The following is a 25,312-nucleotide window of genomic DNA, read 5'->3' as shown; positions in this document are numbered from 1 at the left end:
CACTTCATATTACTCATTTCTCACTTCTCACTTCCTCCTTGTTCACTTCTCATTTCCCACTTTTCACGTTTCGATTCTCACTTTTCGCTTCTCTCTTATCACTTCACACTTCTCGCTACTTACTTCATAGTTCTCACTTCCCACTTCTCACATCGCACTGCTCACTTCTCACTCCTCTCATCTCATTTCTCACTTTTCAAATCATCCTCGCTCTCTTCTGACATTTCACTTCTTATTCTTCACTTCCTCCTTTCGATTCTTACTTTTAACCTTTCAATTTTCACTTCACATTTCTCACTTCTTACTTCTCGCTTCTTATTTCTTATTACTCACTTCTCACTCTTCCCTTCTTTTTTTCTCACTTCTCAATTCCTCCTCGCACTTTTATCACATTTTATTATGCATTTCTCCCTTATCTTTTTTGGATTCTCACTTTTCGCTTTTCACTACTTACTTCTTAGTTCTCACTTCTTACTTCTCACTTCGCATTTTCCACTTCTCACTCCTTTCTTCTTATTTCTCACTTCTTATTGCTCCCTTCTCACTTTCTCCATGCTCACTTCTCACATTTCACTTCTCATTTCTCACTTTTCACTTTTCGATTCATACTTTTTGCTTCTCATTAATCACTTCACACTTCTTGCTACTTACTTCTTAGTTCCCAATTCTTACTTCCCACCGTATGTGAGAAAAGAACACAGACAGACAGGCATTTGGTCAGTTCACGATGGGTCTATGAGCTAGAGGTGTGCGCCGGTTCGAAAATCGGCGGTGGCGTTTTCGGTGTCACGCTGAAAGCCATTTCGGTGGCGGCGTGAATCGGTGTTCGTTTCTCAAAGATTTTTTTTGCATTTTTTCATGATGTTTTCAAGACATCAACGGGAGAATTATTTGAAATTCGTCGGAAAAATCTGTTGAACTTCTCCCGAAAATTTGCTGAGCTTCTCCAAAATATTCATTGTAAATTTATTTTGGAAAAGGCAACATCTTTAAGTTTTTGAGAATTCTTTGGAAGAAAAAGAAAAGTTGTTTACGTTTGTACATAAAAATGTTCAGATAATTTCCGAAAAATTCCTTCGAAATGGAAAAATAATTTGGCCAAAGCGACATACGGCCGAATTGGTAATTTGGCCGAAAAAGCACTCTTCTTTAACACGTCGTTCGGCCGAAATGATTGTTTGACAGAAATGGCCAAACGACATTTTTGGTCGTACGTCCATTCAGCTAAATAAAATGGTCGGCCAGGTGGGTTTTGGCCTAATGATTTGTTCGGCCAAATGAAATTTTCGGCTAAACACCTTTCGGCCTTGTGTCTATCAGTCCTATCTGTCGTTTGGTCAAAAGTCATTCGACGAAAAGCAATTTATTTCGAATAAATGGTTAGACCAAAAGTCATGTAGCCAAATTCCATTAGGCAGAATTAAACGTTTGTCCGGAACGGTATTAGGTTGAAAATGGTTCGACCAAAACGACCATTCGGCCGAATTGGTAATTTTACCGAAAAAGTTGTTTGCCCTGACAGTTTATTTGGCTGCAAATGACATTTAGCCAAAATGGTCGTTTGGCCGAAAAAGTTATTTGACCGACTAGATCATTTGGCCGAAAATGCCGTTTGAGAGAAATAGTCGTTTGGCAGAAAGAGCCATTTGGTTCGAAAATGTCGTTTCCGGAAAACAAACGTTTCAGCCAAACGGCGTTTTCTGCCAAATCATCTATTCAGCTAAACATCTTTTTTGGCAAAATGTCCAATACAGCCGAAAGACATTCTGCCGGATGCCCATTTCGGCCAAATCACCCTTTCTGCCAATTGAGCTATTCTGCCAACTTTTTTTCCGGAACTGTTTGACCAAATGACATTTTCGGCATAAACAATTCTAAACTAGATGGGCTTTAGCAAAATGGTTTGGTTGGTCGAACGACATATTAGGCTAAACAACTTTCGACCTTACCAACAAACAGGTTTAGCTATATAAGCTAAAGAGGATTAATTTTACTTTTATAAATATGCTCTCCCGTTTTTCCTTTTTAACACTCCTACGCAGTCTAATATCGTTTTCCTTAGACAGAGACTATGAGTACCAAAATTGATAGAAATCGGTCAATGAATTCATAAGTTCACACTAAATTGATCCATAACCGAGCCGTACACCTCCCTCATACTCTCCCCTTTTTCCTATCACCTACCCATCACCATTAACATCTTCTCTTGAGCATGAGCACGAGCATGATTGACCGCCCACGGTTGCTACTCCGTTATTGCCAGGTCAGCTGTAATTACACAGAGAACCAACAGATGAAGTTTGGGACTAACATCATCTTCAATGTGTAAGAACTGGTGATCTAAATATAAGCAATACCAGCGCCGGCCGTGTCCGAATGCAGGTCAATTAAGGAATGGGTAGGAAAATGTTGACATGATTCTCGCTTTGATAGAAGCCGACGAGTCATCTGCACTTCCACTAGAAATCACTGGGATGTTGGATGTAGGGAGTGTGGCAGGGTTCGTTTTGGTAAACGGTATGCCGTGTATAGCGTGTAGTTTGATCGATGAACAAAACTAATAGTTTTAATTAAAGGCCGCACAAAGCAGAACAAGATTTCGGTGACCGGCTGATCGTTCTACTTACCGCACAAAGCAGAACAAAATTTTTATGACCGGCCGATCGTTCTGCATAATAAAGAAAACATGTCTAGACGCGATCTAAACTTTCACTATCTAATTAATTTACTCACCCGCACAAAGCAGAACAAAATTTCGGTGACCGGCTGATCGTTCTGCTTACCGCACAAAGCAGAACAAAATTTTGATGACCGGCCGATCATTCTGCTTACTGAAGAAAACATGTTTGGACTCGATCTCTGATCGTTCTACGTCCAATACAAAACACGAACAAACTTGTACTGATGGTTTTACTTTTTTTAAATTAATTTGCTCGCCCGCAGAGCCAGACACTTCGATAACCGTGCGATCGTTCTACGTACAACACAAAACACGAACAAGCTTGCACTGGAAAACACCAAAGACTCCCGAAACATGAGAGATCACGCACTGAACTGTTTAATTTTATTACCGGCCGCGCAATGCAGAACACAATAATTCGGCCGACCACGCGATCGTTCTGCTGTCCGAAACATGAGAGATCAGTAGATCACGCATTGAACTCTATCACCATTAAAATCTTCTCTTTAGGACAAAGAATATTTGCTTTGAGGGATTCAAAAGTAGTGCTTAGTTGATTGATGACAAATTCGTACTCCTTTAGATGAAGAATGTGTGTTCCAAACAGTGTTGTCCCGATCGCGATTAAAAAAAAATCAATACGCTTTCAAATGTGAGTTCCATGTTCAAGCGATTACATTCATCCAGAAAATCAGACGATTAACACTCGCTAGATAAAGTGAAAATAAAACTTTAGTCGCTCACGAGAACAAATCAGCTGAGATCATGGATTGCCATTTTCGCTGCACTCAGTTTCAAAAGCAATCAAACAAAAGTGAGTGGTACAAAGTTGTCGAGTGACAGTTTTCTCTCAGCTCATTTGTTTACGCTAGCTGCAGGCAGCTTTGATCCGGAAAAGTGCAAAATGGAACAATACGTCACGCTTAAATGGAAGATCGAGGTAGCTATTGAAGCTATCGATAACAACAAATTCCAGTGTATTGCCGTACCCAATTGTGATTACGTGCAGAAAGGCAAAGTTTATCATGGAAACTTCATTCGCCACGTTCGAGTGAATCATCCGGATAAGCTGGAAGTGCTTGGTCTACCGCTTTCCGAGAAAGATGAGGAGCCGAAACCAAAACGAAAAAAGACTGGCAAGCTTACTGTGGAAACAACAGTTAAGGATGTTCTGCTGGGAACTCTCCAACTCACCACTAGTAATGCTCTACCGTTAAGTTATCCGGAGTGGGTCGGGATAAAAACACTAGTTGGTCCGCTTTGGAAAGCTGCTAATTTATCGATTAACAGAAAGAGTTTGACGGAGCTAACAGTGAAAGCTAGTGTCTTGGCCAGAGAACTTTTGGCAGCCGAAATAAAAGGTCGACCTCTTCATCTTAAAATGGACAGTGCATCCAGAAGGAGCCATCACTCGTTTGCAGTCAACGCGGCTTTCTACAAAGATGGCCAAATTGTAACTCGTTCTCTTGGTAACTACTAATGTTGACCTTCCATGTTTCTCTTCCATCATGTCCGTTTTTATTTCAGTTATCAAGGAAATGATAATCAGTCAAACGGCGTCGAATCTGTGTCAAACGATGGTCGAGGAAGTTATACAAAAGTTTGGAATACTTCCAGAGCAAATACTGACAATTGCTCACGACAACGGTGCAAACATGGTTGCTTCAGTTACCAGCCTGCGGCGCTATATAAAAGAGAGCAGTCCGAACCTACTTACAAAAGAGCTAAAAGCTATCGACGAGGTTATTGCCACGTTGTCTGACCGTCGCCTCGCAGATATGTTTGAGGTGGACGCTGCCAATGACGAAATAATAGCTGCTCAGGATGACGAAGAAATAGAGGAAGAGCCACATAAGGAGAACGAACAGGAGAACCATGAAGACAATACCGAGCAAGACGACAACGATGAAGACGTTAGATATTCAGATGATGAGGCATATGACGTTCTGTCTATTACAAGCACCCGCTGTGCTGCCCATACATGTCAGTTGGCTGTGTGGGATGTGCTGAAGAAATACTCAAAGCGAATTGAAAATATTAAGAAACTCTGCCAAAAGACTCGGCTTGTAAAGTACAGGACATCATTTGCTACCCATAAGGCACATCTTCCGCCAATTCCAGGACAAACACGTTGGAATTCTGTTTACCTGATGGTCAAGGCTCTTCGTGAACAAAAATCCTTTTTTCTAATGCTTCAGAGCGAATTCGACGAAATGAGTAAGTTTAACCAAATATGTTTTAGTTCCATTTCATTGTAAACAAAATTTTCATTTTAGATTTTTCGAAACACTGGGCTTCGATTGAGTTATTATGTGAAGCCCTAGAACCACTGTTCTTTTTGACAGTTATGTTACAAAAGGAACATGTTCCCCTTTCCGAATTCTACACAGAATGGTTAATTTGCCAGGCAAAACTGAATTCCCTAACGACAAATCACCTGGCCAAGAAGCTACTCAACGCCATGGAAAAACGGTTACATAAGCTAACGGAGACGCCCCAATTCAAAGCGTGTCTTTACATCGACCCTCGCTTCAATTATATTGGATCGAACCGAATGTCTCTGGCTGACAAGGAAATTGCTCAGGTAAGTAGTTTTTATTTAAAAACGACACCTGGATCGTTGAAATCAATCTCCTTTTTCAGAATTACTTACTCGAACTTTGGAAACGACTGAATGGACTTGAGGGCATACATATTGAGGACCCATCCGTCCAATCAAATCCTAATGAAAGTAATGACTTCGTGGAGCAATACTTAAACAAGTATTTTGAAAGAGATACTCCTGGAGCTCTTGGGCACATGCTTCCTGCCGATGATAAAATATTGCAACAGATAAAAGAGCTGGAACTGCGACCCAAAGTTCGTATGTACAATTTGCCGACAGAAGAACGATTCGATATCGTGGAATATTGGAAAAGGCGACGTACAAGTCATCACGAAATGTTTAGGTTGGCTACTGCAATATTATCGGCTCCGTCAACTCAAGTCACTGTTGAACGTGCATTTAGTGGACTAAAACTAGTGTTGACCGATCAGCGACAAAAATTAAGTGACAATCGTATTCAGGATTTGATGATACTCAAATTGAATCAAGATTTGCTCCCCTTGGTATCCGAGAAACTTTGCGCTGATGTTTGATGTGGTCATATTTTGACCCATATGCCCATGTGCAGCAATATCTTTTTTGAATTTATTTTCAACAAAATCGTTGTCTAATTGATATGAAAAAAGTGAATATATTGAATTTGAAATAAAAAGAAACCAATTAGATCTCTCTGTGTAGGGCCTATAAGACGTACACTACAAAAAAAAAATAAGAAGTAGTCAAGCTGAAAAAATCGCATTCAAAAATTGCATCAAAGTTTTTCATAATGGATAGCGTTGGACAGATTCCCCATGGAGAACTATGGCGTCACCCGACAGTGACCTATGACTATCTGACTGCAATATCTACAAGTTTTCCTAATTTCACCCCTTCCGTGATATTAGAACTGTAAAGTATCAACTCTATGTTGTGTCGCATACAACCCATCAAAGTATACTGCTGATAAAGACATTATATGCGTCTACACTATTTATAGATATTATATACTCGAATAAGTTGAAAACCGGAATACGGGACTAGCGAAGTTGGATTTTTTCTCGCAATCCGTACGTTAAACCCAACTTCGCTAGTCTAATTAGGTCCTAATTGAACTAGCGCACTACTAGCGAAGTTAGGTTTAACGTACGGACTGCGAGAAAAATCCAACTTCGATAGTCCCCCATTTCGGTTTTAGACTTGACTAGCGATATCTATTCAACAGCTGGCTGTATATCATGTGTAAGCATAAATAAAAACGTATATTGACGTTGGACTTACGTCTTTCTTTACTACACTGGGTGTCATTTAGATTTTTGGAAATCGAGAGCGTTACGCTGGAAGGGAAGATTTTGAACGTTACTAGCGCCTTTATCTTTCTATGGATTTTGAAGATTTATATATCAATCGACTCGGACATTCTCCAGCATTTTGCCTATTTCACTGAATCTTAAGATTATTAACGATAAGCTATTGAAAATTTCAATTCTTGTCAAAGCCAGCAAAAATTTCATATGTAACCAATCCCGTGCATTCCTAACACGGACATCAGAATGCGGTATGTCAGGCCTTCGGGTCCGTCGGAAGATTTTCTTTGTGTATAAAAGAAGCAGGGCCTGCCGCGTGCGAGTCATTACAATTTGTGACAGCAGCGCGTACTGACGTGCTCGTGCATTTTTCGTTTCGTTCGTTCGTTCGCTGTGTTTACCTACACAGCGACAGCATGCAGTCACCAGCGGTAGAACTGCCGGTGGGTCTGCGAATATGCATGAAAGAAGTGGGCGATTTTTTTGTCATTGATGATGGTCGCGTGCAATGGTGTCGGTTGCGATGGATGCAATCGCCCATCGCATCGCTCGAAGTTCGGTGGTGGATGAAGAAGAATAAAATTAGAGAGATTTGGTCTGCTCATTCAGGTGATTGGTTTCATAATTCAAATGGTCCCGGGATGAGTACGAGTCATGTCATATGACTGACCATATGTTAAGTTGTGCTTGGTACTAAACCACATGTACATTAAAACATTTCTGATTTCAAATAAAAAAATAAACTACACCGATGAAAATAAAAATTTGATTAAAATAATTACTTTCATTTATTTGCAGAAGGTATTAGCAATTGAAGATGCACAATCAGTAATAGTGTTAATATCCATTTTAGATTAGAAAATTTTGCTGAATTACATGTTTTAAAAAAAGTCCGCAAAAAATAATTTCCAGAAGAATATTTAAATAAACTTTATCTTATACTTTGTTTTTTATTTTCTGAGAAATTGTTTCATTAAACTTGACGTAGACATGGACTTTGGAATCAAATATTATATAATTTTTCGTTGATGTATTAGCAGTATCTCCTCTATTACAGTAGGGTTACTGCTCCTTGACTTGTTTCTTATTGTTGTGATTTTTTTTTCATCAGTAAGAACGCATGGTAGCAAAAAGAAGCAACGAAATTGGTGCTGCATTTCTTTGTTTGGAAAACGGGACAGTTCCCCCAAAATAGCACATTTTGCCCAAGTCTGAAAATTTTATAAATAGAATTGTTTAACTTCAAATACTATCATCAATAAGAGATCTATAAATGCCCTACACTTGCTTGAGTAGTAAATAAGGGCTTAATAGTTAGACACAAAGCAATTCTTATTATGTATTTAATTATTAGTTTTATTTCCAGAAGTTTTGAATACACAAATTGCTAATAATTCAACACAGCATGGAAGTTGACTTTCCAATATCAATACCTATAATCAAACTATATAGATCAAAAAGTTAAATGTAAATACGTTACGTTTATACAAGTCCTACGTCTACTCGCGGTTATGTTGAAAACATTACCCATTGCTCGTTTTTTCAGGAATAGTATATATCGAAACTTTTCTACTGATCGTCGTGCTGTGTATTACGAACACGCACATGCATTTCCGCTAAATTCTAAGGAGTACGGAAGCAATAACGGTGGGCAAATAGAAAACAATTTCCTGGCACAACGGAGAGAAGATTCCTTTGCTGAATCGATGATACAGAACCACTTATACCTTATTCCATTACTGACATAGTCCGGGTTTTCTATAGCCAAAACACCACAAAAACATAGCACTTTTATCAACATACTATATTTCCTCTAGAACTTTATTGTTCACATGTTCAAATCCCAACGGCACAGTAGCAGACAGTCCAAGCTCCATATGTTCAGCGTTCAGGTTTAGATAGATTATAATATATAATCGGTACGGAATGCAAACTCTTTACATCCGGATGATAAATGGAATTTGCCATTTCGCTCGTCGAATAGCTAAAATAGAAATGAAAAAAACTGTAGGCCGAACATAATAAACTTTACTTACCTGTCGCAAAATGTCTTCAATGAAGTGAACTTATACCGTCCTGTATATCCGCCTTCGATTTTATCACAAAAAGGTTTGGGAATCAAATATTTTAATGTTTTGCCTTTCTCGTATACTTAGTATACGGTAAAGGCTATATGATCGCTCCAAAAACAAACTTTTTATAGAAGGCCCGGAGACCCATAGTGTTATATACCAATCGACTCAGTTCGACGAATTGAGGTGATGTCTGTGTGTGTGTGTGTGTGTGTGTGTGTGTGTGTGTGTGTGTGTGTGTGTGTGTGTGTGTGTGTGTGTGTGTGTGTGTGTGTGTGTGTGTGTGTGTGTGTGTGTGTGTGTGTGTGTGTGTGTGTGTGTGCAAAACTACTCAAAAATGTCACTCATTTTTCGGGCACTTATCCTTAACTGATTTGCTCGCAAACAAGTTGCATTCGACGCAGAATCCTGTCCCATTGTTTCCTATTTGAAATTGGCCAGATCGGACTATGGGATCGAAAGTTATGGCCAAAATATAAATTCATACAAAAAAATCGCGTAAAAAATGTCACTCATTTTTCGGGCATTTATCCTCAACCAATTTGCTTGCAACAAGTTGCATTCAACGCAGAATCCTGTCCCATTGTTTCCTATTTGAAATTGGCCAGATCGGACTATCAGTTCGAAAGTTATGGCCAAAATACAAATTCATACGAAAAAATCGCGTAAAAAATGTCACTCATTTTTCGGGCACTCATCCTCAACCGATTTGCTCGCAACAAGTTGCATTCGACGAAGAATCCTGTCCCATTGTTTCCTATTTGAAATTGGCCAGATCGAACTATGGGATCGAAAGTTATGGCCAAAATACAAATTCATACGAAAAAATCGCGTAAAAAATGTCACTCATTTTTCGGCACATATCCTTAACCGATTTGCTCGCACCAAGTTGCATTCGACGCAGAATCCTGTCCCATTGTTTCCTATTCGAAATTGGCCAGATCGGACTATGGGATCGAAAGTTATGGCCAAAATACAAATTCATACAAAAAAATCGCGTGAAAAATGTCACTCATTTTTCGGGCACTTATCCTCAACCGATTTGATCGCAACAAGTTGCATTCGACGCAGAATCCTGTCCCATTGTTTCCAATTTGAAATTGGCCAGATCGAACTATGGGATCGAAAGTTATGGCCAAATAATAAAGGTCAATAAAGGCGAAAATGGAGACGCAGCTGTTCTTGTTATAAAGTACGACAGGCAATATTCTGAATAGTGATTGGGACTTGTTAGTGGACGATGAAGAGTGGTTGACGGAATGAGATACTGTAGGGGAGTGAAGAAGGGTGTTTTGACGACCTTGCCATGACTTGCATGGCCACTTCCCATGGCAGTTCAGACATTTCCTGCAAAGACCTTTCTTTTGGACGATCTTCCACCGTTCATCTATGTTTAAATCCTTGAATTGAGAGCAATTTATTACTCTATGCCCATCGTTTGCACACATACTGCATGCTTTAGCTTTTTTTGAGCATTTGTGGTTGAAGTTGGTGGTTTGCCGCTTGAACTTTCGCCTTGCAGATGTGTATGGACACCCGCGTTTTCCCTTCCGCGGTGTTTCTCGTTCTTGAAGGTTTTTTCGTGCACAGGAAGTTCGAAACTAACTTCACTTGCAGTTGCCACTTGTTTCCCCATGAACATCCCGAATGACGCCAGATTGGCCAACGGATGTTGGCCCTTGAGGGAAGCCCATTCCATTTTCATCGGGCCCGGTAGCTTATCCACCAGCTCCTGCATCAACATTGGGTTAGACAAGTGCTCTTGCAACTGTGCCGATCGAAGATGATCCACGAAATACCCAACTGCCAGGCCATACTCTATCACCGTTTCCAGTCTATCTTGTCTGGGTCCAGGTGTCCGACGTACCTTCTCCAGAATAGTTTTCAGTAGAAGTTCTGGTCGACCATAGCGAATTCGAAGAGTTTCGATGGCGTGAGGAACATTTTCTGGCAGTGGCGTAGCCACGGGGTGGTGTTGGACATAAACTCCTCTCCCCCCCGAGACAAAATTTTTAGAAGACATTTTTTTTTTCGAAGAAAAAAATGTTCAGAAAACCCCCCCAGACCAATTTTCTGGCTACGCCACTCTTTTCTAACAAGTTGCATTCGACGAAGAATCCTGTCCCATTATTTCCTATTTGAAATTGGCCAGATCGAACTATGGGATCGAAAGTTATGGCCAAAATACAAATTCATACGAAAAAATCGCGTAAAAAATGTCACTCATTTTTCGGCACATATCCTTAACCGATTTGCTCACAACAAGTTGCATTCGACGTAGAATCCTGTCCCGTTGTTTCCTATTGAAAATTGGCCATATCGGACTATGGGATCGAAAATTATACCATTTATTTATGGAAAAATAGCTAAAAAAAACTCACTCATTTTTCAGGCACTTTTCCTCAACCGATTTGCTCGCATTAAATTGCATTCGACGCAGAATGTCTCATATTTTCTTATTGAAAATTGGCCAGATCGGACTATGGGCTTAGATGTTATGGTCAAATTACTATTTATTGTGAAAAAGAGTTCAAAAAAGTCTAGCTCACTTTTTAAGCACTTAGACTTCATCTATTCCCCAAGCAACACAAGTTCAACAAATCTGGTTGCAGTAACCATATTGTGACTGAATCCGGTCATATATAAGTTACTGTGATTGATGTGCAATATGTGTGCTTCTCAGGTCGCTCACAACAGATTGCATTCGACGCAGAATCTTGTCCCATTGTTTCCTATAGAAACTTGGCCGGATCGTACAATTGGGTCAAAAGTTATGGCGAAAATACTAATTTTAAAACTACAAAATAAAATGCCATTTTTTGCTCTTATGCTCATCCGATTTGTTTGCAACAAATTGCGTTTGTCGATAATTTTTTTATGCATATAAACAAATATGAAAAATAAGACCAATCCACATATTGGTGTTATTTGAGATTTTTCCAAACCTTTTGAACGAACGAGAAAGGCACCATCACCGCTAGGTGGATTAATCTGGGTTTTTTCCTAAACTATTAGTATCAGCATGCAAGGTACAAACCGCGATGTCAGTAGCTGCTCATCAAAACAAAACACCCAAAACACAGAACGGTGCACTATAAAAAAAGGCAATAACATTTTGCTCGATAATAATATGGTTCAAATAACAACATGGAAATAATGTGGAGCAATAAATCTATCTTCTCATGGAAAGCGATGTAGAACAGCTGATTTTGATATAAATAAAATTTGTATATGGGAATGACAGGCCCATGAGCAAGCTGATTGAATTTTCAAATGTAAGGAATGTAAAATTTGTACAGTGCTTTTGTAGCGTCAGATTGATATGGGTGTTTACATAGGTTAAACATATATTTACTATAGTCTGGCGGATAGAATGACGGAATCCATTAAACTTATTTACTGTCATTTTTAATTTTTAATCAAATGACGTCATAAAGTGGAAAATGTAGGAAAACGTTAGAATCAAATCGAGTGCAAAATAAATCAGTAAAAGAATAATGTTTTCATTTGCGGTATGAAAACCACTTGTGAAAAAAGTAAACTAATAGCAAAACTATTACCATGCACATGACTGCAACAAATATTGCTTATCGTGTTTTTATAGTGGTTTGGGCATAATTGAATGTTTGATAGTCATAAGAAGGTGAATATTGTGCATTTAGTCCAAAACTGATTGTATAACGCTGATGAACTGACAAGATTGTATAACGCTGTATATAATTGTATAACATTGCTGGCACTAAATTGAAGTTCGGAAGTCGAATCGACAATGTGTTGGTGCAAACTTATGACGTAGGAAGTTAGTTTGGAAGTAAAACGTCGAAAGTCGGGAATCAGTTTAATAGTGCTTGCGACACAATATTTCGCAGCGATGGTTGTGCTGCAAAAATAATTCGTATCCGCCAGACTATGGTGTGATCTATACATCCTGAGAATATGTGAGTTACCGATTGAGGAAAAAACTCGTGAGTTACCGATTGTGGAAAAAAGATTCAAAACAAAAGGAGAATCAATCACATGCAAATAAACAGAAATAGAGGATTGAGCTACTGAGCACCATTATATTGTAGATCATTCCAGAAAGATTCTATAATGAGTTCATGAGAGCAATTTTCAAACGAAAACTTTCATCGCTGAAAATGATTGTTCGTGATTATTGACAACATTGCGATTTTCCCAACACTGCAAATTTCGTCAGAATCGGTCAATCGGTCATCGGCGCTGGAACATCCATACAAACATTCAAAAATTGAGTTTTATTTATATAGATTATTATGGTTGACTGGAATGAAAGTTGCAAACCAAATAAGGATTGTGCGATAAAAAGGCAAAATGCACAAGCTCAATATGTTGACTCATAGATAAATTATTTTATTTGATAAGAAAGTTATTTTAGTAAAAGTCTAAAATAACTTTCTTATCAAATAAAATAATTTATCTATAAGTCAACATATATGGAATGTCTTTAATTTAAAATATCTATGACCTAGTAGTAGTCTGTTCACGCAAATGGACTACCATAATTGGAGCAATGTGGTTAAGTGTTTATTAGAGTGATTCAAAATGTTTGATTTTTTGCCCCCCGATGCTTAAACGATTGCATTTGCCTTTTTAATGATCTTCCCAAATGTTTAGATAATTTGGATTAAATTTGAGTGAGTACGCGCGTTTGAAGTTTGTATGAAAATTACTATGAAAAACCATTCCCACACGGTTCCCTTCAAGCTCTGAAAACATATGTACATCAGTAACATAGAAAATTTTACAAGGAAACAGGCCGTCTTTGTTGCGAAACGATTTGATGTTCGCAAGAAAAGTTATTACGGAAATACTGAAACGTGGGAAATTCAATTTAACACGTAACAGAATAACATCAATATCAATAATGAGCATTTTTGTTTTTTTTTTCATAACTTTGCTTCCAAACAAGAAATAGCTTCGCAACAACAACTGCATTTTAGCTTGAGAAGTATTCTGTGTAGTCAATGTGTAGATTCTATTTAAAAAAATCATGGGCCACCTCACGGAACGGTCTGTCACATGGTCGGGGTTCAGCCAAACTGCACCAAGCGGCTTTTCGACTGACTTGTGATATTTTGTTCTTACAAGGACAACGGAAATAGTTTCATATCAATTTAAGCATACATTTGCATTAGGATATCGTCAGTTACGGGGTTGAGGGATATTCGATGCGATTTGCGATCAATTAAATCTGCTAAACGAAAGTTTGAGTGAAAATTGGTAATTTTTCGATGGCGCTTGGTGTGATTTGGCTGAACCCCGACCACATAAGAGTCAGTTTTCACAGTAATTTCCATACAAACTTTAAGGACGTGTGCACAGTCAAATTACATCCGAATTTGCCAAAAATTTAGGAGGATTATTAAAATGGCAAATGCAATCGTTTAAGCATCGGGGGACAAAAAAGTCAAAATTTGAATCACTCTAGTGTTTGTCTCTATCTGATCGGAACCTAATCGAACCAAGATACTTTTTCGATAACACAACATGTTCAGCTCAAAGGAAGATGGCCTATTCTACCAAACGACCTATTTGGTCGAATGTTTTTCTTTGTCACATCATTTGGTCGTCCAAATTAAATTTTCGCTCAAATCTCCTGTTTGCCCAAATAGTATTTTCAGCCGTATAAAGCCATCGGATATTTTCGGTCAAATGGCTCATTTTGTTCAATGACCATTTCGACCAAACGGCGTTTTTGGTCAAACGACTTGTTCGGTTAAACAACATTTGCGACCAAATGCCCAGTTCGACTCAGTGACCGTATGCCTCCTTAGACCAAATGATATTTGCGTTTGACTTGTTAGACCTTCTGCTGTCTGTTCAGCTAAATAAATTTCGGCCAGTAGTGGTTTGTTCGGCGAAATAACATATTCTGACAAACAGCTCTCGGCCGAACGGACCTTCCCCTAGCGCCTGAATGAAGTCAGGCAGAGAAAAGTTTTTTCAAGGGGCCCACATCTTTGAGCCTGCTCAAATGGGCGAACAATATTTTATTTCTGGCGGTTTCGTTTCTTAAGTTTTTGCTTAAATATGGCAGCAGAGGCGTTGCAATCAAACAGTTCGTCCACGGCATAAAATGCTAAAGACATAAAGCGTAGAGGAAGGTTGAAAGACTTGATCCCCCCTGATTTACCAATTATTCTAGCGAATTTTTTAGCATAGATCCTGAAGACAATTTTTGGATTGACACCCATGCCAATGATACATGAATTCCTACAAAAAATCCTTCTGGAAGTGCATTCAGAAATGTGTCCAAGGATTCATACCAGAAGCTGAATTCCGGTCAAAAAATCTCTTGTAAGAAAATAAATTCTCGAAGAGATTTTCAATATTTTCTTATTTTGGAATTCCGACAAAAGTGTGGAAGAAAGTTTTTGACAGATGAAAAAAAACGAGAATTTCAATTTCTTAGAAATTTTTGTGAGAGAAATTCAATAAGAGGTATAAATGTGTCTTCACTTCCCAAAATGACCCAGGAAACCGTTAAGCACTTCAATAAGCCGTATTCATACCATTAAACAGCTTTTCAGTGCCTTTAAGCTCTATATATGTTTTTCAAGTGCTTATTGGCAGTATAACCTCAAGCAGCAGAAGCCGTATATCGGTATATAACGCTTAGATGAAAAGCTAATCAGCTCTGTAGATATACAAGCCGAATAAGAGAACCTTCATTACCAATTTAGAGCTATCATCTATGACGTTTTGGTGAAATCATAAACAATGACGCCCATAATTTTATACGCTATCTCTTTCACTCGCATTCGAAACAGATATTTTTTTAACAATGTTATTGATAGTGTTTAACATTTACGTATAGAAAATGCATGATTTATGCTTCAGGAGCTGTGCATTTATTTTATATTTAGCTAATATTAATTGCCACCTAAAAAGCTCGCAGAAAGGTTTCAAATATGCTTTATTTGAAAAGTGTCACGTGGTTCATTATATTCAATAGCAAATGAAACGTAAACGGATTGCACTTGTTTTTAAACATTTTCCTCGCCATTGACAGCAAATAGACGAATCCAAGTAAAAAATAAAAAGAAGACACACGACGGTGTAAACTTTGACAGATCCTACAGCACAACATAGGAAGATCATTTTAAAATATAAGCATGAATTCTAGACAAAATGTAATTAAAATCTTAGGTATGTATGATATGGAAAAAGTTCCGAACCGCATGATAGATACATTTTAGGAAAATATTTTTAAAAAAATTGAGATAAGCTTCCAGATATGTAACTCAGAACCTTTTCCGTATCGTACATTAATCATATTTTAAATACAATTTGTCTATAATTTATTATAAGCATTTAAAAATGATCTTCCTATGCTGTGCTGTAGGATCTGTCAAAGTTAACACCGTCGTATGTCTTCTTCTTATTTTTAATTGGATTCGTCTATAGAATCGTTCAATTTCTCACTTGTCTTGTCTTACGCATAGGCATGGAAAAATAGTAGGGTAGGGGCAAGCACAATATAGGCCAAATAATTCGCCAAAAGCGGCTTTTGAGCAGCACGTAATAGCTCAAATTAGATCGTTTTAACACTGTTACCATGTCTTTAAGGCGACTATAGAGTTGAATTAAAATAAGTTTTAATGGCTTAGTGAGGTCTTGGGGAGTGTAAAATAATGTGGGAAATATTATCAGCTTGGTGACATGTACATATCCACTAAACTTAATTGTCAATCAAGACACAAACTCATACAATGACGGGCAAGGAAAAGGCTTCAAATAATAACTTTGGAAATGATAATGGAACGCAAGGTTGAAATACTGGCCAAGTCTCAGTTGTGATGTAGAGCCATTGAAAAAGAGAAAGAATCGCGATTTATTGATTATTTGATTACATTTTTTAAGACAAAGATAACAACGCAGATTGCAAAAATAAATATTGAGGAAATATACTTCATTTGCCAAAGTTTGTAAACTATGACATATCACACTTCTCTGAATAATAATAAAGAGAATGATTACTCTTCCCAAGTCTGCATTTTTATGAAATTTTATGGGGCTTAGCAGTGATGTAGTGATCATATTGTCTTCGTTGACTAAAGCTAAAGCTAAAGCTAAGCTAAAGCTAAAGCTAAAGCTAAAGCTAAAGCTAAAGCTAAAGCTAAAGCTAAAGCTAAAGCTAAAGCTAAGCTAAAGCTAAGCTAAAGCTAAGCTAAAGCTAAGCTAAAGCTAAGCTAAAGCTAAGCTAAAGCTGTTTAAAGCTAAAGCTAAGCTAAAGCTGTTTAAAGCTAAGCTAAAGCTAAGCTAAAGCTAGCTAAAGCTAAGCTAAAGCTAAGCTAAACTAAAGCTGTAAGCTAAAGCTAAGCTAAAGCTAAAGCTAAAGCTAAAGCTAAGCTAAGCTAGCTAAAGCTAAGCTAAAGCTAAGCTAAAGCTAAGCTAAAGCTAAGCTAAAGCTAAGCTAAAGCTAAGCTAAAGCTAAGCTAAAGCTAAGCTAAAGCTAAGCTAAAGCTAAGCTAAAGCTAAGCTAAAGCTAAGCTAAAGCTAAGCTAAAGCTAAGCTAAAGCTAAGCTAAAGCTAAGCTAAAGCTAAGCTAAAGCTAAGCTAAAGCTAAGCTAAAGCTAAGCTAAAGCTAAGCTAAAGCTAAAGCTAACATTATAAAGATTTTTTAATTTTTTTCTTGAACTTTCGGAATTTGGCTGCAGGTGCTCTTTCGCGAATTTCTTCAAAATAATTTCCAACAAATCGCCTTGGAATTGCTTCGGGATATCTCTCCAGAACTCCTTCGGATATTCCCACAAAAAAATCCTTTGGAAATACTTCCTGGATGAAAATTTCCCCGGAGCAAAATGAAAGAATTATCAGATAAAAAGTCCGAAAGGGCAATTCCGAAAGTAATTTCAAGACGAAATTTTCTTGGCAATTACCAGGAGGGCTACTTAACTAATTTCTTTAGGAGTTTTCTGAATGATTGCGGAATTGCATTTTCATGGGAATTTTCCGGGAGGAATTTTGCTAGCGGTAGGGTGATATTCTGAGGTCCGATTTCTAGAGGAATGTCTAAAGAAATTTCGGATGAATAGCTAGAGGAACTTCCGGCAAAATTCTGGAAAGAACTGATGGAAGAGCTCTTGGAGGAACTTCCAGAGGGATTTTTGGAAGAGCTTCCGGAAGAATTCATGTAACAATTTCTTAAAGAAGTCCTGGACGAACTTTCGGAGGGATTCCTGCAGCAATTTCTGTAGGAATCCTCAAAGCTGCTCCCGCGGAAATTTTCGGAGAAACTTCCTGTGGAGTTCTTGGAAAACCTTCTGAGAAATGTTTGGAGAAACTTCCGGAGGAATATCTGGACGAACTTCCAAAGGAATTTGTTTTTTTTTTGAGAAACTTCTGGCGGAATTCCTAAAACATTCGGAGGGAATCTTAAAAGCACTTCCGGAGGAATTCCTGGAGAAATATCCAAAGTGATGCCTGGAAGAACTTTCGGAGGAATTCTTTTAAAAACATCCGGAGGAATCCCTGAAGAAGTATCCGGAGAAATTGCGAAAAGTTTTTAATGCATTAAATAAGTTCTCGGCGCCCCAAGCCACCTGATCACTAACGGCGTGAAAATGGTCTAATATGCCTCCGCCGACAGAACTTCAATCGGCGCACAAGTCTAGTTTAATCACCATTCACAGTAACATGATCCATGCCGCGAAGATGAGACAGCACCAGGACATAGCACACCTTCGATTGATTAGATGTGAAAGCTTACATTTCGTATGACTGCTCTATGGAAGAAATTCCTGCAGGAGTTCCAATAATGCCGGCCCGGTGACCTCACAACTGGATCTCAAACATCGAGCTCCATCGTCGTTGTCACCAAAGGCCGATAGCAACAGAAATTTGGCATCGGAAGTGGGGCGGAAACAAGCATTAGACTGGAACCCAGCGGGACATCGCAGCAGAGGCAGACCCAGAGGCTCATAGCGGCGAAGCCTCAATAAAGAAATAAAAGAAGTCGACTGACATCAATCTGGCATCAAGTTGAAGCGATAGCTAAACTTCGCTCAGGATGAAGACCTTTGCATCACCGGAGATGTACAGGACCCATAAGTAAGTTCTAAAAGAAATTCCAGGAGAAATATAGGAACTTTTTTCATATAACAGTTCCTACAAATTCTTGAAGCGATTTTTTGAAAAAGAAATTTCTGAAGGATTTCTTAGAAGTTTTTTAGGAGATTACTGGAGTAGTTTTTGAACCAATTCCATGAGATATTCTCGAAGCCGGAAATACCGAAAGTTCAACTTAGAATTCCCGAAGGCGCAAATGAAGAAAACTCTTCAATTCCTGAAATCAAGTTCCCGTATATCCTGAAAGTTAAGGCCTATGTCAAGTCATGTGAGCTGTAGTTGTGATTAGAGCACCAGCCAATGAATGATGTCAATTTATAAACTTTATCGACAATAAGACTATACGTTGCATAATTGTAAGCAAATGCAATAAAGGTTTACGTAAACGAAACACATTTATTTTCTGCTATTGACTGGACATTTAGAATAAACTGAACTTAAATATAAAAATGGTTTCCTTTAAAAGAGTTTGAAGGTCATTAACCTTCTGCTGCAATAGCTTTTGGTAAAAAAAAAATCGGCGGCGTGGATAATTTTTAATTCGTCGGCAGCGTAAAAAAATATCAGCGACGCACAGATTTAAAACCAGTAAGACGGTGAGGGGCTCTCCTTGGCCGTTCGGTAAGACGCGCGGCTACAAAGCAAGACCATGCTGAGGGTGGCTGGGTTCGATTCCCGGTGCCGGTCTAGACAATTTTCGGATTGAAAATTGTCTCGACTTCCCTGGGCATAAAAGTATCATCGTGTTAGCCTCATGATATACGAATGCAAAAATGGTAACTTGGCTTAGAAACCTTGCAGTTAACATCTGTGGAAGTGCTTAATGAACACTAAGCTGTGAGGCGGCTCTGTCCCAGGGTGGGGATGTAATGCCAATAAGAAGAAGAAGAAGAAGAAGACGGTGAGTAATCACGCATGTTTTTACATCTCTCCGCTGGTTATCATCCTTCATATTTCTACGCTTGCTATAGATAGCAGTTCCATGAAAACCCAATCCATTGTGTTCGGTATCATACCTCAATCAACACCCAACATTCCCCTGGTACGACCAATTCTATAGATAGGCACAAAACATTGCCCGGGGCGAGAATTTGATTGAAGTTTCGTAACCTGATCGAACCACAAAACGAATTGTGTCACCCCGTCACGGCCGCACCGAAGCCATACAGCCCATAGCCTCACAGCGTGAGACGAAAAATGCAATTTTCGGGTGACACCTGATAGAATGTTTCAGAGCGAAGGTATCTATCCATCGGGTCGCATATGCTGAAGCCCCTGCGGGAAGGTCTCATTGACCTCGGTTGCGCCGTTTTGTTCGCTGGTTCAAAGCGCGGATGCGATAGCTCGTCGTCCGCACCACACCGGCTTGTGCCAACGTTTAGGAAGCCCATCTGAAACAGGTTTTTCGCTTATGTAAGTATCGTTTGGGTTCTCCTTCCCCCCTTTGGGCAACGCGCGTTTGCGTCTTCGCCCTGTTGCGGTCATAAAACTGAATCTGAAAGGCATGCTGATGAATAATAATAGGAATGTTATTTCTTGGCATGGCAGGATAGTGCCGAGTGCGGCTTGTGCTGCTCACCGCTCAGTCACGGTCCATGTTTTGCTATCATCTTGTTGGGCTCTCCCAACCAAAGCCCAGAACTGTTTGATGGCTCGGCTCGGCCAGATGGACGCAGTTCAGAAACAGCAGGAGTTTCTATGACGATGGTGATGAGTTCATGCGTGCGTGTGTGATGTTAAATCTTTCTGCCAGCTCCGGATGATGAACTCAGATGGCTTTCTCGGTGATGGCATAATATTTTTCATGAGAATGTACTGCAGTTGAGGAATAACATTTGCATAAGCTCTGGCAGAATATTCTCTGTTTGATGGTTTTCCAGATTAGAACTGATTGAGCTCAACATAAAATTTAGTTATGATGATGACGATGTTATCCTACAAAATATATCTTCAAGCTTATCAAAAAATGATTTGATTGTGTTGCCTCATCTGACTTTCGCAACACAAGTGTTTATCCACTATAAAAAATTCAAGCAATTTGCCTCCTTTTTTACTGGCCCAACTGAAACATTGTTACTTCGCGGCATAGACTTCATTAAACATTTCCACAGTTATAAACAGCGAAGTAGTTACGCTTAGTTGCGCATGAAGTTATTAGTTTCTTGTTTGCGATTATGGTTACCGGAGTGAGGTTTTTGGAACTGTGTACACAAATCAATATTGGCATCGTCCCCTTTACCTGTGACACAACATTCGTCCTGGAAATTTGGTAACGTGATAACAACAACCTATGGTAATGCTCATACTAAATTCTAAAAGCTAAAATATCTTTGCCACTTTTCTGCCGCTCGTGTCCATGTCAAAAACACCATTTCGATGTATTGCACCACTTCTTCCCGCTCATAAACCACACACAGTCCTTTCCGTCGATTATGGCAACCTCGCAACGCTTCAATAAAATCCACCCATCCTGGTTAAAAACCAGCTCTTCACAAACAGAGAAGCCAACAGAGAATCCATTGTCATTACTTAATGGATAGGCGCAGCAGTGCACAGACTCGGACCTTGAATAACCGTTATCTGCCCTCATACTCCCGCATCTCATGCGGCAGCATCAGCAGCACGAAAGCAACATCAACAACTCATGTGCCACAGACTGTGCAGTGGGTTACCGGTTGCGGGGAGGCCAAAGGAACACAAAAACATTCGCTCATCGCATAGGAACGCGCAGCCTCTGCTTCGCCACCACCACCGTTGACCGCCCCGCACATAGCATCGCAGTGCATCTCCCGGTCAGTCGGCCGCATCAACACATCATCCGACAACGAAGAGGATGTGTGCCAAAATGTTCGTTTTCGGGGAGGCTTACTCCGGCCGGCGCGGCCGTGTGTTCGGTTCTATCTGCTGACTGGATCATTAAACCGCCATCAGCAACCCATCCCAAAGGGCTTTCGATGCCGGTCATTGTCGTTGCCCGTTGAATCTCTTGTTTTTTTATGTGCTCGTTTTGTTTAGGGAATCTGAGGGTTAGGGCAAACATTGATCCAACTAAAAATAATCATTTCGTTATTATTTTCTTAAAACGGTTTTAAAAACCGTGTCATTTCTACCATTCTACCAATAAAGAACAATTCCTTTTAAAATAGAGTTCATAAAATAGGCTAAGATAGTCGTCGTGCGGGGTAACATGAAATTCTCGGAAAACCAAGAGAAGAAAAAACAAACGCACAGGACTTTTTTTTGCAGAATATAAGACCTTTGTTGGATTTTCTAGATTCCAAAGATTCCTACCAAAATCCAATGCAGCACATGCTCCTTGGCCTCTGCGAAGTCTCACCCTAAGTAATTCGACACTAATTCGCAATTCTAGGCGATTTTTCCATTGGCGTAAGTACAGGAAAGCTAGGGGGCTTTAGCCCCACCCAGGATCTAGCTAGCACCCCTTAAAAAATGTCAAGTATTGCACATATCTAGCCCTCTGATTATATATGTAAAAGACAGGAACACCGTTTTCGACCAATGGTCGTACAGACTGAACCATAAACACCTAGCATGAGACAAGGGACAGGACACGTAACACCCATCAGTGCACTGGACCAGTGGAGAATTTTTCGATCACAAAAAGTTTTCTCCTTGCTGGGGCGGCATTGAACCCGCACTCCATAGCATATGCGTCTAGACAAATGACGTCGCTAACCGCACGACCACTGTTCGATAATTGGCTCAGTTGGGTTTGGTGTTTCAAATAAATTCGCGTGTGTTCAATTCAAATGCTTTATTCAAACTAAAACTAAAATGGCGGAGGAAAACTTTTTACGTTTCCTCTTTTTCTTCTTCAGCAGGAGCGCCCGCGCCAAAACGGATGTGCGCCAAGTAGCTCACGTCAAAGTCATCGCGCCGAGGGGCTCGTCGATTTATTGTCGTGACGCATCATACTCCCCCCGTTGAGTCCTCAGGATCAACAGACGGAAGCAAACAAATCTTCGTAACAGATCGTCGAAACTCTGATGTGGCCGTCTTGATGGTAACTACCCGAACTATTCCATCCGTTCCTGGATGAGTTGCCACGATACGGTGTGTTCTCGTCCTTTAATACTACCAAGCTACCTATTTCGATGTTCGTTGTAGTATACCATTTGGGTCGAGATTGAATATGATTCAAGCATACAGTCCACCAGCACTTCCAAAATGTTTCTTAATCAGCAATACACGTTGCCAGCGACTGAGTCGACCAACCTCCACGATGGCTCTGGAATGATCGAAGCCGATCTCTGAATGAGAAATTGTAACAGTGCCAGTACTTCGATGTCGTTTGGATCGTTGGAAACCGGAATAAGTGGTCGACTGTTCAGAATTAATCACATTGCGTCAAGAATGTTGACATCTCCTCGAAAGTCAATTTGGTTTCACCAACAACTCGCTTCAAATGGTGCTTCGCAGATTTAACTCCAGCCTCCCAGATACCGCCAAAGTGGGGGCTGCGTGGTGGGATGAAGTGCCATTGGATTCCCTTCGAGGCACAGAAATCATGCAACTTCCTCTGGTGTGCCTGGTCTTCGAAGAGTCGACGTAGGTCTGCCAACTCATGATTTGCGCCAACGAACGTAGTACCATTTTCGGAGAACATGTTGGAAACAATTCCTCGTCGGCTAATGAACCGCTGTAGAGCAGCGATAACATTTCCAGCTGTTAGATTTGACACCACTTCCAGATGGAGTGTCTTGGTGGCCATACAAATAAAAACACATATGTACGCCTTATACACTACGGTTTTTCTTCCTGCTTCCTTGAGGTAAATTGGACCTGCATAGTCGACTCCCGTGTTCGAAAATACTGGTGCTGGAGTGATTCGATAGTTAGGCAAATCTCCCATGTATTGACTCACCGGTTGAGAATTGTGGCGATAACACACATGGCATTTGGATATGATTCCCTTGATAAGCATCATCGCGTTCACAGGCCAATATCGTTCACGAACAATTGACAGTAGTCCTCGCTGCCCAACGTGGAAATTATCCTCATGAAGTTGTCGTAGAAGAATAGCAGTCACATGGTGCTTCTCAGGTAACAGGATCTGATGCATTCCGTCATATGGAATCGATGAGTATTTTAGCCATCCACCAACTCTAATTACACCTTCTGTATCGATGAATGGAGCTAATCCACTATATTTGTTGCGCTTATTCACGTTGTTCTCCAGGGCATGATACAAATCGTCGAATGCTTGTTTTTGCACTAATTTTATTATGGCATGGATAGCACCATCCAATTCTCGCGCCGTGAGCGCCGAAGTATCTCGTTGCTTAGTGCGGGCGTTTTTGATGAATCTTATCACATACGTCCACGCTCGCTGTAACCGCTGAAAGCTGCTTAATCTAGTCAGATTAATCGATGGTTTCTGCACAGTAGCCATAATGACCTTTGGTTTGAGCTCAGGAATCTCATTGTCATCCAGCCAGGATTCCTTTTCCATAGTAGCGGGGATGAATTCCACCAATTCAAGTCAGCAGAGTTGTTTTCGGAGCGAACATATTGCCAACATATTGAACCGGAAGTAATCATCGTGTTGATTCCAGATGAGACCCAGCGTCTTGATCGCGTCATTAATATCAGCATCTTCAAAATTGGCTTGCGTTTCTTGCAGTTCAATCGGAATGTGGTTCCGAACGATCTCACTGTTGATGCAGAATGATGATGGACGCCAAATGCACCACGTCGAAGAATCTCCGCTAGCTGTTTATAAATTTCGATGACTTCGTCGTTTGTATTTCCTCCGGTGAGGAAATCGTCAATGTAGCTGTTTTCTTCGATGACCAACTCCAACTGGTAATTCCAATGCTTCATCTTTCGCCAACTGCATCAGAGCACGTGTCGCCAGAAAGGGAGCGCTAGCTCAACCGTACGTTAAAGTTGTTAATTCAAAAACTCCAATTTCGTTCTTCGAATTCAGCCAATGGATTCGTTGGTACTTTCGATCGTCTTCGTGAATTTGCACCTGGCGGTACATCTTTGGAATATCTGCTGTTAGCACAACTGGATAGCAGCAGAATCGCAGTAGGATAGTGATCAGGTCCTTTTGTACCGTTGGACCTACTCCCAAAACGTCGTTTAAGGAAACACCAGAAGATGTTTTCGCTGATGCATCAAATACTACACGTATTTTTGTAGTAGTACTTGATTCTTTGTATACAGCATGGTGGGGTAGAAAATAGCAATGGTTTGGTTCGTCGAAAACTTCCACCATGTGTCTCAGCGTCTGATATTCAGTCATGAACGATCGTAGTAGCCGATTAAATCGACTTCGAGCTGTTTCTAAGGAGTCGCCAAGTTGACCCTTGTTTTTGTTGAATGGTAACCTGACACAGTATGCTAAAAGATGTAGGTATCAATGTGATTTGAGATGGAATTTTCATCACAATAGTTTTGAATCAATTGCGATACTAACTCCGCTCAAGTTTTTCGAGCTGCTCTCTGCGACCGCGCTGAAAGTATTTCGGAAGAAGTTGAGCGAATTGAGGGAATAACTGAAATATAAACTGAATTATTGATAAAATTCAAAAATTTCTGGACCTAGGAACTT

The 25,312-nt window shown here is 39.8% G+C and overlaps 3 protein-coding genes across 3 annotated transcripts in view; 1 reads left to right on the top strand and 2 right to left on the bottom strand.

The window, feature by feature from the left end:
- The window catches only part of LOC134212443 (uncharacterized), a 437,347-nt gene that overhangs the window by 372,889 nt on the left and 39,146 nt on the right, over nt 1–25,312 (bottom strand). The window lies entirely within an intron of this gene.
- LOC134209808 (uncharacterized) lies at nt 3,585–5,696 on the top strand. The gene is made up of 4 exons (XM_062685837.1): nt 3,585–4,149; nt 4,208–4,897; nt 4,957–5,264; nt 5,565–5,696. Exons 1-4 carry the CDS (start codon nt 3,585–3,587, stop codon nt 5,694–5,696), a joined length of 1,695 nt encoding a protein of 564 aa, XP_062541821.1.
- Nucleotides 23,087–24,145, bottom strand: LOC134209807 (uncharacterized). The gene has a single exon (XM_062685836.1). It carries the CDS (start codon nt 24,143–24,145, stop codon nt 23,087–23,089), a length of 1,059 nt encoding a protein of 352 aa, XP_062541820.1.

The sequence above is a fragment of the Armigeres subalbatus genome, chromosome 2, assembly GCF_024139115.2.
Source record: "Armigeres subalbatus isolate Guangzhou_Male chromosome 2, GZ_Asu_2, whole genome shotgun sequence".
Taxonomy (NCBI): domain Eukaryota; kingdom Metazoa; phylum Arthropoda; class Insecta; order Diptera; family Culicidae; genus Armigeres; species Armigeres subalbatus.
This window is presented reverse-complemented; position numbering and strand designations above follow the sequence as displayed.